This window comes from Pelecanus crispus, chromosome 19 (assembly GCF_030463565.1).
Source record: "Pelecanus crispus isolate bPelCri1 chromosome 19, bPelCri1.pri, whole genome shotgun sequence".
NCBI lineage: Eukaryota > Metazoa > Chordata > Aves > Pelecaniformes > Pelecanidae > Pelecanus > Pelecanus crispus.
The window spans coordinates 405,765-423,075 of record NC_134661.1 but is presented as its reverse complement, the minus strand read 5'-3'; the positions used below and the strand labels follow the sequence as shown (position 1 = coordinate 423,075).

At 51.4% G+C, this 17,311-nt stretch overlaps 1 protein-coding gene across 1 annotated transcript; it reads left to right on the top strand.

The window, feature by feature from the left end:
- Positions 1 to 401: 401 nt before the first annotated feature.
- Positions 402 to 15,725, top strand: CCDC15 (coiled-coil domain containing 15). Its single transcript, XM_075723352.1, has 11 exons — positions 402 to 575; positions 2,691 to 2,840; positions 3,728 to 3,910; positions 4,824 to 4,928; positions 8,347 to 8,481; positions 8,791 to 8,955; positions 10,111 to 10,230; positions 12,070 to 12,173; positions 14,558 to 14,737; positions 14,812 to 14,960; positions 15,604 to 15,725. Exons 1-11 carry the CDS (start codon positions 402 to 404, stop codon positions 15,723 to 15,725), a joined length of 1,587 nt encoding a protein of 528 aa, XP_075579467.1.
- Positions 15,726 to 17,311: the final 1,586 nt, after the last annotated feature.

Below are 17,311 nucleotides of genomic sequence, written 5' to 3'. Positions count from 1 at the left end.
GGTCAGGGGAGGGGGTGTAGGTGATGGCGGAGGCCCAGGGGGTGCCCAGGGGGTGGGGGGGGTTGTGTGTGGGAAGGTGAAGGTGCAGGGGTGCTGTGGGGCACCCAAGGGGTGAGGAGATTGGGGTGGGGGGGGTATGGGGGTGCCCGCTCGTGAGGGGAGCGTAAGGGGTGCCCGGGGGGGTGTGGGAAGTGAGGGTGCGGGGGGCGCGGGGTGCTGGTAGGGATGGGGGGGTGCTCAGCCGTGAGGGGAGCAGTGGGGTGGGGGGGAGCAGTGGGGTGCGCTGTGGGGAGGGGAGGTGGGCACAGGGGGTGGGAGATGGGGCGGGGGGCTGTGGGTGCAGGTCGGGGTGCTCACCTCCTCTGCCCCTTTCCCAGGGCCGAACCCGCCGCGGTGCCGGTATGCTGCCGTCCTCGAAGGAGCAGCCCCAGGGGGCCGGGGAGCAGCCCGTGGGGCGTCAGGCGAGACCCCCGCGGCAGAGCTGGCGGGTGCTGGCTGAGAGGAACCAGAGCGTGGTCCCCGTGGGCGTCTGGGTGGAGAGTGCCCCGGGGGAGCCGGAGGAAAGCCTGGCCTTCGTGAGTGCCACCGCAGGGGTCCCGGGCACCGTCCGGGCTTACGGGTCTTGCCAGAGCCATCTCCAACCCCCCCAGTTGCACCAGTAAACCCCACGGAGGCAATCGGAGGCAAAAACGAGCTTTGTCTCCGTTTGCAGGCAGCCAGGAGCACTGCTCCTGAAAAGAGTAATTTATTTTAACGGTTTTTGGTAGGCTCAAAAGTCACCGTAGTGTCCAAGTAGCCTGGCGTCCCATTTACACGAGCCCCGAGCTGATTCCCCTCAAATAAGCTGGGTTTTTTTAGGAGAAACGCATCGCTTTCCAAATCAGTCAGGTGGGGAATCCAGCCAATGCTCTAATCAGCTGCTGTTCATTACTTAATTATTCATTCTGCACACGCTGCACTTTTAATTTTAGCTGGATCTATAGATTTTCAATGTTGTTACTAGAAGCTGCCTTCCAGTGTAGGTAGCACAGCTAAAACTTAGCGGGTTTGTGCCCTCCCACCCCGTGAGGCTTTTTTTCCTCAGTATTCTTGGATATTCCTTGGTTTATCAGTGCTGGGTTTTGAACTCCACGCCGGAGCTTTGCATTTGAGGTGCCCGTGCTGTACCCGGCTGACCGGTCCCCCCCTCCCCATATCGATGCTGCTCTTTGCTTTCCCATTCATCCGTAAAGGATGTCGGGGAGCCGAGATTTTATTCCGCATTGCTGATTTTTAAAAAAAAAAAAAAAAAAAAGGTTGAATGTTTCAGGGTCTGGAGCCAATCTCCTCTGTACCCCATTAGAAACACTTAAGAAATCTTTATCGATGCTTATCTCGGGGATTTCTGCTTTGAGGGTTATTATAAGAGGACTAAAAGTGCATTAAATATAGGATGATGAGTTCAGTCCCCTGTAATTAATGTCTAAATGTTACAGAAGCTCCTGCCCTTCTGAGATGATTTATTTCCATATTGTAATTTAAATCCTGAAAGGTTGAGATAATATATGGAAATGAATCATCTCCATATTCCACATAACTTCCACCTCGGCACTGTGAAACTTCTGGGGGAGCTGAACTCCTCCCAACTGCTTCTGGGGGCCTGGGTGCTCCCGGTCCTCCCCCCCCCCCAGCACAGGAGCTTTTGGGTGCCTTCAGGTGTGGATGAAGGCACACGGGCTTATTGGAGCTTATTTAATATACTTTTATATGCCAGCAGATCATATTAAAAATATATAATAATGCCTCCTGCATCAGAATTGCTAATGAGGTTGCCAACGGGGAGCGGAGTAAGCTGTTGACAGTGCCGTTTCCTGTAGCTCTGGCTTGGTTTCACCGTTACCGGTGCAGGTTTCTCCCCGTCTTCGTTCTTTCTTTGCCTGCGCTGACCTTGCTTTGCTGCTGGTAACGTTCCTGGCAGGCAGCAGGATGTAGGGAGCATCTGACTCGGCGTTTACCGAGTTGATTTTCAAACTCGCCCCCTTCCTCCGTCCCTTCGCTGATTTTTCTTGCGTTAGGCCGTGCTGCAGTGACAGCCAGGAGAGCAATATGCGTTTTCTTTAAACCATGGTAGCATCAGCAGAATTGCTTGGCATGACTTCAAGTGAGAACCTTTAAAAAAAAAAAACAAAACAAAACAAAACTGATTTTTTTTTTTTTTAGGTAATTTCTTTTAATCTTTTACTTCAGATGGTAAAAGCATTCTCGGAGCGGTAGCCCTGCCTTGCGCTGTGCTCTGTAAACCGCTTCCCTGATGCGCTTCCAGCCTTGCAGAGTGTTACTGGGATCAGAGGCTGGCCTGTTCCTTTCGGATCCGGGCTTTGAATATTTGAGCGTCCTTCTGTGGGAGCGGGCGCTGGGAGTTGCTGTATGAGGCTGCCTTCTTTTTTCTTTCTGCGTGCGTTGCAGAGAGTTAAAGGAAGAGGCGTGCACGCTCCATATCTGGCTAGCTAGATTCAATCCAAGCTCAAAAATAATTTGGTAGGCGTTGTCCAAGCTGTTATTGCACAGATTTTGAAACAAAACATCGGTAAGATTGCTCTGGGTGCTGCTTGCCTGGCTCGTAGATGCGGGTGTGGGAAGGGAAGATGGAATACCACTGTAATGCTGCCATGTAGCGAAACTTGCGTAAAATCTGCTTTTACCTCTTGCAGGCTTCAGCATTTCAGGTGGAGGAGGAGCTGAAGGAGCAGCAGCGGGAGAAGGCAGCCAGCCTGAGACGTTTCCAGGGAGAGGTGAAGCAGAGGGTGAACCAGCAGGTCAGGATGCGACGAAAGCAGCAGTTGCAGAAGTCCTACGAAGCGGTAAGCAGATCTCTGTCCCTGCCTCACCAGGAGTCTTGCAGGAGAAACTCCTCGGAAACCAGATTAAATGGGGAAGAAAAAAAACCCGCTAGACCTCAAGTCAGGGTGTTAGCAAGAAAAAATGAGGAAACTCGTCGTCATGGCAGACCCTGTGGCCACAAACGGTGTCCTCTCGAGTGAGGTCAGCATGACACCTTGGCTTGCTCCCGCGCTGAAGGTGCTTTAAGCCCTTTGCCTCCCTGCGGAAAGGTCGCTGGCTTTCTCGGGCAGCTGGAGAACAGAGTCCCGGTGCGCCGTGCAGAATTGTATGGAGTTAAAAAATAGCCAGGCCAGAGTTGTGAATGATGGGCATGTCTCCTGGTCGAGTTTTAAACAAAGCAGCTCGTTTCTGCTGTCCCTTTTCCAGGGCAGTCAAATAGTTCGCAGGCAACACTTTCACGCTGTCTCCGCATTCCCATTTCCCCCGCAGGCTTGTTTTAGATTATCCTGTGAATATATTTAATCCTTTCTACTTTTAAACAACCTGCCAGGAAGACTTGCCAGAAACTGACTGTGGAGCAAGAAGGGAACGCGCAGAAATGCCAACGGTTTTGGCCACCCCTGGGGCGTTTGGGCTGTTTCCAGGGCTCGGGAGGCATGGTTGAGCGGGGACATCCTCACATAACTCTGCTAGCGCTGCTCCAAACTGAAAGCCCGCGGGTGCCTTCAGCCCCTGAGAGCCTGATGGCTCTTTGTGCCCTTCTCAGCGCGGAGAGCAAAGATGTCCATCCCAAGAAATGCCACCAAACTGAGCCAGCAGCTCCCGCGCAACACGGGGGATGTCCTGCTGTGTGATGGTTAGAGATTTGCACGTGGCTTTTAAACTCTGGGTTCTGCGTTCCCGGCAGGCAGAGAGGGAGAGCTGCATCGCCGTGCAGTACTCAGACTCCGCGCTGCGCTTGACCCCCAGGAAGAACACGTGCCTGTTTCGGAGCCACCCCGCGCCCGCCATCTGCGGTCCCGGTGCTCACGCTGTCCCGGCACAGCAGCACGGGATGCAAAGTGAGAGGTTCCAGCAGCAAGCCGCCGAGGTGAGCGGTTCCCCTCCTGCATTTTTCATCCCCGCTTCGTCGTGCTGGTTGCTCATGGTTTGAAATGGAGGACAAGGCAATATTTATCTTTCTACCCTCTTTTACAACGCATCCATAATTTTTTTTTTTATATACTGAATGAAACATTGGCTTACGTTTTCACTCAGGTTTACTGTGTACTGTGGTACTCCTCCACAGCTCTTATCAGAGCCTCCAAACTGATAGTAGGTGTCTTCCTGGAGGATGCTGCTGTTGTATTTGTCCCGCTGCTTGCAGATACAGTGAATTTTCCCTCCGCACGCAGGGACGTGTTGCCGTGCAGGCGTGTCATGTCGGAGAGGTGGCACTAGGTGGTGCCACCTCATTGCAGCTTGTCTCCTCCAGACCCAGAGTACAGGATCGTGAAATCTGGGAAAACCTGCCTTAGGGACCGTTTTAAGCTTTTTTTTTTTTTTTTTTTAAATAGTGATGCTTATGCTGCATTTGGCCTTTTAGGAAGCAGGTGTGTTTGCCTAGGAGCTGGAGTTATTCCAGCTGAAGCACCGCTTCCCTCCGGGTGGAGGATCACTTCTGGCCAGACACTGGGCAGGACAATCGGGGATTTGGGACTTCTGGCATCTCAGCAAAGCGATTTGGGAGCTGATGAGCTGTAACCAAGTCCTTTCCCTTGCCTGGATCAGGAATGTGGTGCAGTGGAGCAGCTCTGAAAGACACCTTGGGTTGCAGGTTACCTTATACCTATTTGTGAAGCTAATTTTGTGTTTTGTTCCGCTCCCTCGATAAAGCACCTTGGTTGGAGCAGGGTACGTTAGGCAATCTCTCCCGTGCAGCTAAACTTCTTGGCGTAGCTCTCATGGAAAGCAGCCAGTGACCTCTTGTTTTGTCTTTTCTTTACCTTCCCTCTTAACGGCAGCTTAGCAAAACCGTCCAGCAAGTTCGGCGCAGGCTGGCGTCCTGCAAAACCATGCCCCAAGGAGCGGGCCCCCCCGAACTCCCCGGCGGCATCTGGAGGCAAGAGGTGAGCGAGGGGAGCCTGAGGTAGGGTAAGAGGAATTACCTTGCAAACTGTGGAAGGTCTGGACCTAACTAGCAAATCTAACTACTCTAACTAGCACAGTTCAGTGAGTTTCTCCAGCAGAAGTGAAATGAACTGGGCTTTTGTCACCCATCATCCGATGATTAGCCCGTGGACTTTGGTGGCCCAAAGGCTCTGTTCTTGCTGCCTTTCAGAGAAGACAGCAGGATAAAGTGGGTGAGAACGTCTCTGCAGAGCCTAAGGAGAGATAAACTAGGAAACAAGAATTCAAAATAGATTTTTTTTTTTTAAAGGCTGAGATTGTGATCTGGGTGTCTGGGAGGAATGCGATGATCAGCCCTTCCCTTAGGTGCCTTTATTTCTTCAGCAAACCTCAACAACTCTTCCCCTTGCACGAATCCCTTGTTTTGTGTGGGTGGCACAGCTGGAGGGTTTTCCTCACCCAGGGCTGGCTTCTGGTAGAGAATTGTTGGCATGCCTCTGCTTTCCTCGAAGCAGTGCATAGGAGCCACGTAAAGAGGTCAGTCTCCAGCGCCTCACCTTTTGTTCTGTTGAATTTCACCCTGCTTTTGTCACTCCTGTTGTCAAGAGCGGCTTTGTGTCACGGCAATTATCCTGCTTCTTATGCCAAGACCTTTCTTAAGCTCACATACTTTGTCCATCCTGGAGAATACCAGCAGCAACCCAACCTGGTAGTTTGTCTTATTGCCTCCTCCGGAGCCAGTTTCCTGCCCGTCTTGCAATTCTTCATTCCCATCTCTTTCTCGGGTTCATCAAAGGTGAAATAGATCTTGGCTGGCTGTTATTGAGAAAATAGCTTTTATGTAAGGGCCGGTCCAGCTCTTCCTCCTCCGTGTACTGTTTGGATTTCTGTTCAAGGGAGTCAGCTTTGTGAAGAAGAGTTGCAGAAACTAATTATGGGCTCGAAAACCTCTTTATCTGTTTCGGACAGTAAACATACCTTCTGTTGAAGTCCCCGGTGCATTCAGGCTGCTCGGCAAGAGGGAGTGATTCATTACTTGGCTATTAGCAGCACTAAACCCTCGCACGAATATTAGAGTCGCTGCCCGTGCGAGCCAGAGGGTTACAGAAGAGAGGGAGCGGGATGCGTGGGAGTCCCGTGGTGAGTCACAGCGGTGAGAAACACGGCTGGGAGGGATCCTGGGCGTCCTCCCACCTGAACCTGACTGCAGCTACAGTTAATCTGCGCTCTCTTCAAACCTCTGGCAAGGAGGATTTAACAGCTTCTGTAGGCAATTTATACCGGGAGGAATTTATTGATTTATTGCATTACTCTGTTTTATTACTCCAAGATAGTAGAGAAAAAAAAAAAAGCTCTAATATTAACCTGACTCTCTCTTTCTCCCTGTATAAAGGTTTGCCCCGTTCACAGCTAGGCAGGACAGCAGCTTATTCCCTTCTCTTCAGATGCAAAAGGTTGCTGTGAACTTAACCACCCTGGCAGTTGCTGCCACGGTGCATCGCCTTGCCCTTTGCTTTTGTCCTCCTTGAATTTCCTTGTGCCCTCTATTCCAGCTGGTTTCTTTGGTTTGAACCCAGGCCTCTTTAACCTGTTCTCAAGTACTTCTGCAACTTCACGTGGCTTGGTGGGGTGGGTAAATGTAATCAAGATGCTGCTTTCTTCCATTATCCAGGCTGATAATGAAATTATCAAGCAGAGCCCACCTAGTTCTTACTCTGTTTTTGTGCAGAGAACTCCTGCGACTGAGACTGGGTAGTGTTTTTAATCAGTGTTACACCTCCCGTATAATAGTTTCATCTAACAGGTATTTCTTTACTCAAGTGTGGAATTGGGCCATGCCAAAAGCTAAGCTAAAACCGAGATGTCTTCTGCTGCGCTTTGCCTGAGGCCTCTTTCTTCTATTGTAGGAGAAATTCAAACCAGCTAGACATGACTTGCTCTTGACAAATTTATGCTGGTTGCTGCTTATCTTGTTTTCTAGCAGCTTACAGGCAGTTTGCAAGGTGATTTCCTTTTGTTTTTTCCAGAAGTCAGGCAATTAAACTCTTGAGGCTAACATCTTCTCTTTAGCGTTTCCTTTTCCCCCCCTTTAAATGCAGACAGACACTCGTTGCACCCTTTTCTGATAATCAGGACCTCCACAGATTTCTGGGGTTGGGGCTGTTAGCAGCTTTGTCTGCCACTCCTGGCGGTAACCCAGGGCAGATCCCGCCTGCTTAAAAACTTCAGCTTCTAGTTAGAATCTTTTTCTTCCCAATAATAATCCAAGATTTTTCTTCCTGCTGCTGCTAGCTCAGAGCAAGCCTTTGGCTGAACGCCAATGCCCAGAAGCATAAAACCCTGTTGCTCCTGGTGTCCTCTGATAGCCGTCCTTCTTGAGCAGCCAGTCCTTTAGGCTGACTAAAGCCTGACTTGTTACTTTGATCTGGCTTGTTTTACTTAGAGCTTTGGCCTTTCTGGCACCTGTTTTGGGTTTTTTGTCCCCGTGTGCTTGTGTCATCGCCTGCGTGATTCCTTCAGTAATCTGACCCATGCTCCACTTGCTCTGTGCTCGAGAAGAGCTCCGGGCTCAAGAAGAGCTTGGGGCTTAGCCAGGGTTGTCTCGCACTGTACTGCTTGTCTTTCCACTCTAGCCAGGTAGTTTGCGTTTGCTCAGTTTAAGGGAACTGTTGCTTCTCCTTCAGTCCTGTTTTCTGCATTTTTCTTCTGCTTCCTCCCCACCTTCTTCCCTCTAAAGAGTTGTGTTCCCTGCCATCAATAATCCACGTTCCCCAAATCATTGCGCTTCCTCTCTCCCAGAGATTTATTTCTTTTCAGGTCAAAAACATTCAAAGAGCTTCTTCCCTGCTCTTCCAAGCACATACTGAGATGGTAATTCATGGAAATGACCTGTCCTGTGTTTCAGGTGATCCTGTTCACAAAGTCTTCAGCCTCTTTGCCTTTAGGGTTTGGTAGGCTGCTGCATGACAGCACCCAAATTCTTTTCCCCAACTGATCATTTGCCAAAGTTGGGGTTTTTTTTTTTCCACAGTTTCATTTCCTTCTACCTTCAGGCCTTCAGAGCATCGTTACAAAGCAATAACCGTTCCTCTCTATTCCCTTGTCCTCGCCGGAGCAGCTCTTCCATGTTGTGTTTCTGTCATAACAGGGTTGATAGAGTAATTCCTGGGCCTATCAAATAATTTCATGTTCAGACTAACTCCAGGCTATCCTCCGTCCTTCCTGTATTGCAGCAGAGCCATCTTGAGGGATCCCTGGCCTGACCTGCTCTCCTCCTGTTGATCCACCCTCTCCCTCTGTCAGCGGTCCTACTCTTCCCTTCCTGGCATGCTGAAGGGACAGCAAGGCAGGGGAAAAAAAAAAAAAGAAAAAAAAATTCCTGGCTCCAAGCTTGCTTCTGGCATTTTGATTTTTTAGTTTGTAGGAAACAATCTGCTGCCTCTCAAAATATTGTTAATTGCCACCGGGGAGCCTGCCCACTTACCATCTGAAGGAGTACGCTGCGTACTCAAGCGGCGCTCCAGAGATCCCACCACCCCCCAACTCCTTGCAGTTACAAAACGGCGCCTGGAGAGGTCTTTTCCTTGTCTTTCCTTCGCCCCGCACGCGTCTGTCCCTCTGTTTCTGCAGTTGGTGAGAACCGAGTTGCTAGTCACCCTGCTAAATTCAGATTTTCTGGCTCTCGTGCCCTGCGGCGATGCTTGAACACATTGTGTTGCTGCTTGCCAGATCTCAACTGACTCTACAGAACAAGTGCCCTCGGGTTAAAGCCGCTTCTAACCCGCGCACGAGGACGTGGAGTTTGCCCTCGGCACCAAAGCAGGCGCATTTGAATTTCATATTTACACCCCTCTCCTCCAGAAACCAGAGTCTTGCCAGCCAGCCACGGTGCCCGCGGATGATGAGAGCGAGGAACTGCTTCTGGCGGGGCGTCACGATCTTCCAGCTGAACTGCAGCATCAGGGAGCAGCCCCGTGTCAAGCTGAGCGAGACGATGACTTCTACATCAAAATCGAATTTGAAAAAGTAAGACTCGTGCGGGGCTGGGCCAGTCGGTCTTAAGAGGTTCGAATCGTTGGATCCGGGTTTATTTCGGCAGAGGCCGTGAGGCTGCTGTTGTAGTAGACCAGTTGCTCCCTCAGGCCTCGTTAACTCTTAAGCCTACTGTTGTCAAAACAGGCTCGAGAGCAGCGTCAAAGCAAAGTGAGATTGGTGGCGTCTGTTTCACTGCTTTCATCTTACAGCTGTGGCTTCAAAAGGGGTTTTGTTTGTGCCTGCCTCGTGATGCCATTTGGCCGGCGCTCAGCGGAAATCCGAAACTGAGTGTGCGATCGCATCCTACGCTTAACCAAACTCCAAACTGCGGCGGGCAGGCTCTGCAGCTGCCTCTGGCCCGGCTGCCCTGCTTGGAGGCAGCAGCGGGGTGGAAGAGCTGCGGCTGGTGCATCAAATCAGCTGGAAACCTCCTAGAAAAGGGAGGGGGGAAAAAAAAAAGCTTTGTGTCGGAGCTGGCTGCGATGATTCCTGTGCTGCGGGGCTGCCGAAACGCCTCCCTTGGAGGCAGCGTGAATCTGCTTGTGAGGACTGAGCCGATGTATTTATCGATTCCTCTTTTGTCTTCGGGCAGGCCTTACATTAAGTATCTGAGATGTGGAAATGTTTCGCCCTGATTACCTGGAGTAGTTAGCAAATACTTTATGGCTGTAGCAGCCTGTGCCCAGCCTTAGCTGGTGATTAGGCCAGCGAGGAGCAGAAATACTGGCTTGACAAATAGCGAGTGGAGGGAAGAAGGTGGAGGTTTACGCCGGAGGTTGGCTGTTGAATTTCCCCTGATGCTTTTCTTATTTTTACTATTGTTGTTTTTCTTGTGCCTCACAAAGGTCAGAACGAAAATTTGGGGAGGCGAGGCGTGAATCCGTATTTAAGCTAAACCAGAAGCCTCCTCCAAGGATATCTTTAGAAGTGTTTTGACAAAGCTTTGGTGCTCGGGCTCCTGCATGGAGATGTCACACGCGTCTCTCCTGTCTGTAGCCAACCTGTACCCCGAAAACCAGCGCAGCTCATAGGTGGGTTACCCCGTTGAGGACTGTAGGGACCACGTGTAGAGGAGTATTTTGTTGAGGGAAGATGAGAAACTTGACTCTGAAGATGCTGATGCTGCTCTCATACGTTATCTTCCAGTTCTGTGAGGGATCGGTGAAGGACTCGAGCTTGCCCGAGCCTCCCCAGAGGCTGCCCACCGATTACCGAGCTCCCCTCGTGCTCTGGGCTGGCGTAGACCAAGAGGAAACCAAGAAGCAGGTTTGTCCGCTGGAGCCAAGCCCTCATTGTTTCCTCTCCGTTTCAGGACTGAAAGGTATTGAGCGTAGGGGATGCTGCTAGCTCAGATAAGAAGCCTCAAGAGCAGCCTTAATGTATGAAGCACCTGCTAGGTTTAGAAGTTTCTCAGCATTGGTGTCTCGGGCCTCGGGCAAACCTGCCAGGTTCTTTTTTTAAGGTCTGTCATGACCATAAGTGCAATCATTGTGTGCTCCTCCTGCAAAATCTGGGATCTGAATAACCCTGACGGCTTGGAGGAGAAACGGGCTTCCTTCATTTTGCCTGGCAAAACAAAGGTGCCGCTTTCTGTAGTTGCATGGGGAGAAGAGAGAGAAGCTGCCAAAAATACTTTAAAAAAAACCCAGAAAACAACAAAAACCAACCCCCACTTTATCTTGTTTGGGTGTAAGGCTGGGAATATAAAGGTTTCTACCATATCAGCCCCTAACAGGCATCAGGACAGTGGCTGTCAAGCACAGACCACAGGCCTGATGCCGAGTGTCTGATTTAGCGACGAGGGTTTACCAGCCCACGTCCGGGCCGGTTTGGCTCATGCTAATCCCAGCGCTGCAAAGAGATAATGTTTCTCTTGGATGCCTAAATGAAGTGACTTTTATTTTCCTCCTTCCTTCTGACACGAAGAGGAACGCTTCCCTCTTCTTTTGTCGTCGGTTTTCTTGCAGCTTACAGTGTAAAACTCGAAAGGACTTCGAACGAATTGTTTTTTTTTTTTTGCTTTTTTTTTTTTTGTTCCTTACGTGCATTTTTCCGACAAGCTGATCCAAAATCCAGTTGTGGTTTTTAGATGGCGTGACAGCAGCTGGGGCCCGTCAGGCTGCTCCTTCCCCAGCAGTTTCCTCTGCCCCTTGCTTTTTATCTCCTTGGCTCTGATCCCCCCTGAGATAACTGGTTTTGCAGCACTCTCTTCCACGTGTTTTTGGTTTTTTTTATTTTTTTTTTTTTCCCCCATCCAGCTTTCTCCCCTTTCAGCCTGGCGATCCTTCCTGTTCCTTTATCTCCAGCTGTGCGGGGCACTCTCTGCTGGGTGAGATGGACAATCTCAGCTCAAAACCCTTGGCGTTGATGAGGAAAAATCCACGCCTTAAATTTTCTGGCATCGTGGAGCTCAAATGAGCTGTGTACCGACTGATTCCTGTGCTGGTGGCAGGACTTTTGGTGCGAGCTTTAGCCAGGAGCTTTCCCTACCTTCGCTGCATCCGTGGGGTTAAGCGGAAGCCCAGACATTAAACCTCTTCGCGTGCTCAGTACCCGTACGGGATTTGTTCCCTGCAGGGCTCTTGGATTTGTCTTGGCGATGACTTTGCCACCTCTGTGGTTCTCCTGCGTGTAGTGAGTCCAGCTTGGTGTTGTATGGGGTTTTGTTTTTGTTTGGGTATTTTTTATTTTTGGAGATGCAGGTTTCCAGTGACCTGCAGAGGACCACCAGTCCCCAGGTGGATTGAAATTCTTGGCCTGTAGCTTGTAGCGCTCTGGTGACGTGGGCTGAAGCGGGAACCAGTTCTTTTACCCCCAGGAAAGTGAGAGTTTAGGAATTTGCCGGTTGGCAGAGCTTCCATCCGTAGGAAGGTTCAGTCGAGGGGTGCTGGTCCAAAGCTCCGAGATGTCCTGGTCCTCCTCTCCTCTCTAACCACCAGCTTCTCGGTGCTGGGGCACATGCAGTAGGAGACATTTGAGGATCTCTTGGGGAAGGAGCGAGGTTTCTGTCCTGATAGAAATCAAGCTGAGCGCTGATATCGCTTGATGTCGATGCCAGCCCGCCCCGAGATGCCCTTCTCAAAAGGTGCCTCTTCTTTCCCGCAGCGTCAGAACGAGTACCTGAGATACAGGCGCCTCGTCATGAATATCGAGCGAGAGCAAGTGAAGGAGCAGCAGAGGCAGAAGGAGAGGCAGAAGAGAATCGCCGAGTGAGTACGTGGCTGGGTGAGCGCCAGCCTCTCGGGGTCAGCTCCTTCGTCGCAGGCAGGGCCCTTCTTAAGGCTGGACGGGTTTTGTGGGCTTGTCTGGCGTGAACCAGGCAACAGCATTTTGGAAAGCATTTCTGCAGCCCAAATGCAGAGGCTTTGAGAAGACTCTGCAGCTTGATGTGGAAGAAAAAAAAACCCAGAACACCCCACATGAGGGGTAGCATCCTGCCTCCTTGGCCACAAGCTGCCCCTGATCAATTAAAAAGGCTGCTTTATCAACTTCTTAAAAATCAGGGAGCGTGTTGAAAGAAGCTCCGCAATACGAATGCCAGTTGTAAAGCCTGACACATCTCCTGGCTTTATTTTAGTGCCCGATCTGTGAACCCCGGGGTGGGATTCATTCGACCAACCCCCCAAGAGAGACCCTTGGGCCACGTCGAGCCCTTCAGAAGTGCTCAGCGCTTCTCTGTCTACTTCTCAGCGCTTCTCTGTCTCTACTTTTGAGTCCCCGTGGAGCTTGGGTAGGAGTTGGGAGCCGAAACATCAGGCTGGGAGAGTTGCAGCTCACCAAACCGTCGCTCCTGGGAGCTGATCCCAAAACCCTGTGCTACAGTCCGTTTAGAAACTTGGGGGTGAGGTCGACGTCGTTGTTGTTAAACTGATCTTATCTCTGGGGGTTTTAATATCAGAGCCTTCACCCTCACAGCTATAAATGTATATAGTGTAATAAAAAGATTTCCCAGCGTTTGCTCTGGAGTTGAAAACTCGGTATCTGTATAAAAGTATCGGTGCTTGTTTTGGTGGTTTAGTCATCTTCTCCCTTTTAAGGGGTTTGTTAAGGAGGAGCTCTGCAAATTCACACCAAAATAGGAAAGAGACTCTAGATTATTATTTTTTTTTTTTGGCTCTGCCTTGCTCTGAAATAAAATGAGGTAACGCTGATCATCTCGGTCTCTAATGCCGGCTCAGCAGCGGGCAGGCTGCGTGGGAGCAGTGCAGGCACCCGAGGGCAGGATTTTCACAGTCGCTTTTCGGAGAGGAATTGCCAGGCTAAAGAAACGCTCCTCCGGCCACATTCCTGACTTTCAAACGGGGAGCTTGGGAGACCTTTTCTTGCCCTGCAAGTGCTGGTGAGACACCAGGGAACTTCCCAGTTAGTGTGATATTTTTTTATTTTATTTTATTTTCATTTTTCCCCGTTGCAGGGGTGCTGCTGGAGCTGCAAGCGGCTCGGGGTGTATGCAGGAAAGAGCTGGTTTTGTAATTACTTAGTGTAAAGCCTGAAGCTGGCCTTGGCCTTAGTTCCTGTAGCAGAAGATTTATGGTGGGTTAGTTAAGGCTCTGTTACCACTTCATTTAAAAAACATTTTGGAGTTTATAACTTGACTTAGAGGAGTTTGGCTTCAGCACTTTCCTTCTTCTTGTAAAGATTTGACCCCCCAAATGGAATAACATCCGCAATGTCTCCTTTGATTACGCTTTCTCCTCCTGGCTTCTACCCAGCCTTGATTTTTTCTTTTTTTTTTTTTTTTTTTTTTTTTTGAATGCCTTTTGGCAGTGATCAGCCCGTAACATGTTATTGCATTTGGTACTCATCAGCGGGAATAAAATGACAGATGCTTCAGTTTAAAGTCTTTGTGCTTCGTAATTGCTGCTTGTCGAGGGAACGTGCTTTGCGTTTGGTGTGACTTATGCAACCCAGATTCCACTGAAAGGGCTTGGCGTGCCGCGTAGGTGCGAGGGAGATGGAGGAAATAGGGGAAGATTTGGTTAAAAATGCCTCTTAAAGCCTATTTGGGAGGAGGTGTGGGATCCTTGGAGCTTCTCCACTGTACCCAGTGCTCTTCTGTTATGCTCCCCATCCTGGAAGCCACGAGGATGGCTTGCAGGAGGATCCAAGCTGCCCCGTAATCGGAAGAAATCCGAAGCGGGGAAGCTGAGCTGTTGGCCCGTTCTGGTGGATCTCAAAGAGCCCAGGCACCGCTCTCAGCTTCGGAAGGACGGAGGAGCAGCTCTTTCGGGGAACTGCGGGTGGCACTTGCCAACAGGAACGTGTGAACGTGCTGCAGGAGGGAGCTGGAAGGAGAAGGCCACAATGGGGAGAAAACGAGGAGGCAGGAGAGCATTCATAGCCTGGTATTTCCATATGGGGGAAAGAAAGGAGGCTCGGAAAGCGTTTTTGACGCGGTTTATATTTAAAGCTGTTAGAAAGTCGATGCCGCAGTTCACACAGGGTTACTTTTACCTGCCGTGGGCAGAGTTTTGGGCGAAAGCGGCAGGCAGCAGCATCCAGATCTCCCTGCCCTGGTCTTATAACCAGGGGCCGGCGGGGAATGGAGGTTGGGATGGGGAAGCTCCTTGTCTAAGTGTGCATGTGCCTGCAGGATTAAGAGCAAGAAGGAGAACCAGCGCCGGGTGGAAGAGCAGAGGATGCGGATGATGGCTGAGCAGCAAGAACCCTCCCCAGGAGAGGGAGCCTGTGAAACCCTGGCCCAGCTTAAACTGGAGGAGAGGAAGGTGAAGAAAGTTAAGGAAAAACAGCAGCGAAATAAGGAGTACGTGAGGTATGGCCTGATCCCCTCTCCTTGTGCGGAGCCAGGCGTTCCTGGCAAAGGTTGAATATTTTTCTCCCTTGCAGGTACGTCGAAGCTCTAAGAGCCCAGATGAGGGAAAAGATAAAACTATATAAAATCGACTTGCCCCCGCTGTGCTCCTGCGGGTCTGATTTCTGGGACTCCCACCCGGATACCTGCGCCAACAACTGCATCTTCTACAAAAACCACAAAGGTAGGAGCCGCTGCTTCTGGAGAGGAGGCGCCTAGGCCTGGATCCCCGATTAGACGGGGAGAAAGCGAAGGTGGCGAGGCGTTTCCGTGGGCTGCTGTGTAGAGATGCTCCTACAAATGTCTTCCAGAGAGGGCAAGTCAGGTGCTCTGCTGCTTGTTTCCAACCCGACCTCTTTGCCTTAAACGCTGAATCTTCTTTGGGAGGGTGCAAGGAGGTGGCGGAAATTGTCTTCGTTAGGTGCTGGAGAGTGCTCTGATCTTGAGTACAGCTTGGAAAAATACCTGGCTGAGCAGCTGGGAGTCGTCTTCTGGGGCGGGGGGGGGGGGGGGGGGGGGGGCGGAAATTGAGAAATTGGGACCTTATGAAAAAAAAATCTTTGTCTTTCCTGCTTTGGCTCGCATGCCGCTTCGTACTCGGGAGCGTGCAGAGCATGCAAACCAGCATGTGGAAAACTACAGGCACGTTGATTTATCTTAAAAACCAGTGATTTATAGTTATTTATCTTAAAAAACAGTTATTTATCTTAAAAACCAGTTCTTCTCTCTCTGCTTTACGGTAAAAGGCTGAAGCCGAGCCCAGTTTCGGGGCTCCCAAGTGAAACTCCCGTCTCTTAACGCCGCTTCTCTGCCCCCTCCCCACTCAGCCTACAGCCAGGCTCTGCAGTCCGTCGTCTCATCCTGCGACCCCACGGACCGGAGCCACTCGGCGAGGCTGCCGCTCCGAGACCTGGCCGCTCTCTACGCTCGCTCGGGGAAGCATCTGTGACGGGGGCGTCCGCCTCCCCCTGTATTTCAGCGACTGTTGTAAGTAGAGAGCAGGGCTGTGCCCTGTCCTGCCTGCTCCTGCCTGTCCCTTGACTCCATCCACCACGGCGCCTTTGCTCTCCTACTCCCTGTGCCCAGGTTTAAGCTGCACCTCTCCCGTTTTGCTCCGTGTTCGTGGTCGGCCGGAGCAGGAGCGCGGGGCGATGGGCGGGTGCGAAGGAGCCCATGGCTCTGCAGGGCTGGTTTCTAGGCAGGCACTTGAATATTGGCGTTGGGCTGTGCAATAAACTGGTTTCGAGGGTTGTTTGTCTCATTGGGAGCATGAAACGAGGAGAAACAAGGTACGTGGGGTCAATATCGGGGAGGGTTTCTGACCGCTTCCTTCCTGCTCCCTTCTCTCCCTTTCCCCGGGGCTCCCGCCAGCCCCTGCCGCTCGGGGCACGGTCCAGAGCCAGGTATTTACTGCTCCTTCACTTTCTTCCGGGTGAAGACCTCTCCAACACCAACATCCCCCCAGCTGCATGCCCAACTTGCGCTCCAACACCCTCTATTTTGCTCTGGAAAGGAGCTTTTTTTTTTTTTTTTTTTTCCTTAGGGAAAAAACCCCTCTTGTTTAATCTCTTTGCTTGTGCTGCTGCGGCGCTGGGGCAGGTGTTGCTGGAGCGAGATCGTTTTTATCAAAAATGACACCGGAGAGTAATGCGTTCCTGCGCGGAGGTTGCACCATACCCCGTCATTAATATTTACAGCTTACTGGCCCCCCTCCCGCCACCTCTCCAATATTAACCGCGGCAGGAAGGACAGGCGACCGAGCACGCCGGGCCCTGCTTCCCCACTCCCCACCGGATAATTTCATTTCCCCCCTCCCGGCACGCTCCGTTACCATCCCGCCGGGCGCCAAGCAAACCCGTGACCCGGGTCCAGAGGTAGCGCGGAGGCGCTGAGCCGTGGCCGGGGATGCTCCTCCGTTCCCCGCTTCCGCTGGAGAATCATTCACTGACTTATCCGTGGCGGCCGGTGCTATTTATTAACCGCCGTTTGCGTCAGGGGAAGACGCCGCGCACCTAATCAGGGGTGTTGAGGTGGATTTGTAAAGGGCAGAATCCGGCCGGGGAGGTTTTTTTTGCATGCGTTGGGGCTGGGGAAGCAAAGGGCTTAAAGCTGCAAATGTGGGGGTTTGGTTTGGGTTTTTTTTTGTTTTTTTTTTTTTTCTTAAACCGATTTCAGGGTGTTGTGCCAGGGCGGCTGAGGGCAAGCATTTCCTTGGCAGGTCCCCGAACCCTCGCTCATGCCCTGGGGACCCCGTTTCCACCTCTCTGAGCAGCCCCCCACCAAGGGCCATGGGGTGTTTCGGGGTTTAGTCGAAGGAATGAAGGTTAAATAAAGCCATTGCTGCTCCTTCACCCCCCAATCTGCCCCATGCTCGGCTCCGTCCCCAGCCGACGTGGGATTCTGACTGCGGCGGGGGGATTTCTGGGGTGAAACCTGCGGGAGAGGGGAGCAGGCGCTCTCCCCACATCCCCGCCAGTGACCCCAAAAGCAGGGCTGGGCTGGCTCAGCTGAAATCAGGGCCCCACAGCCCTTTTG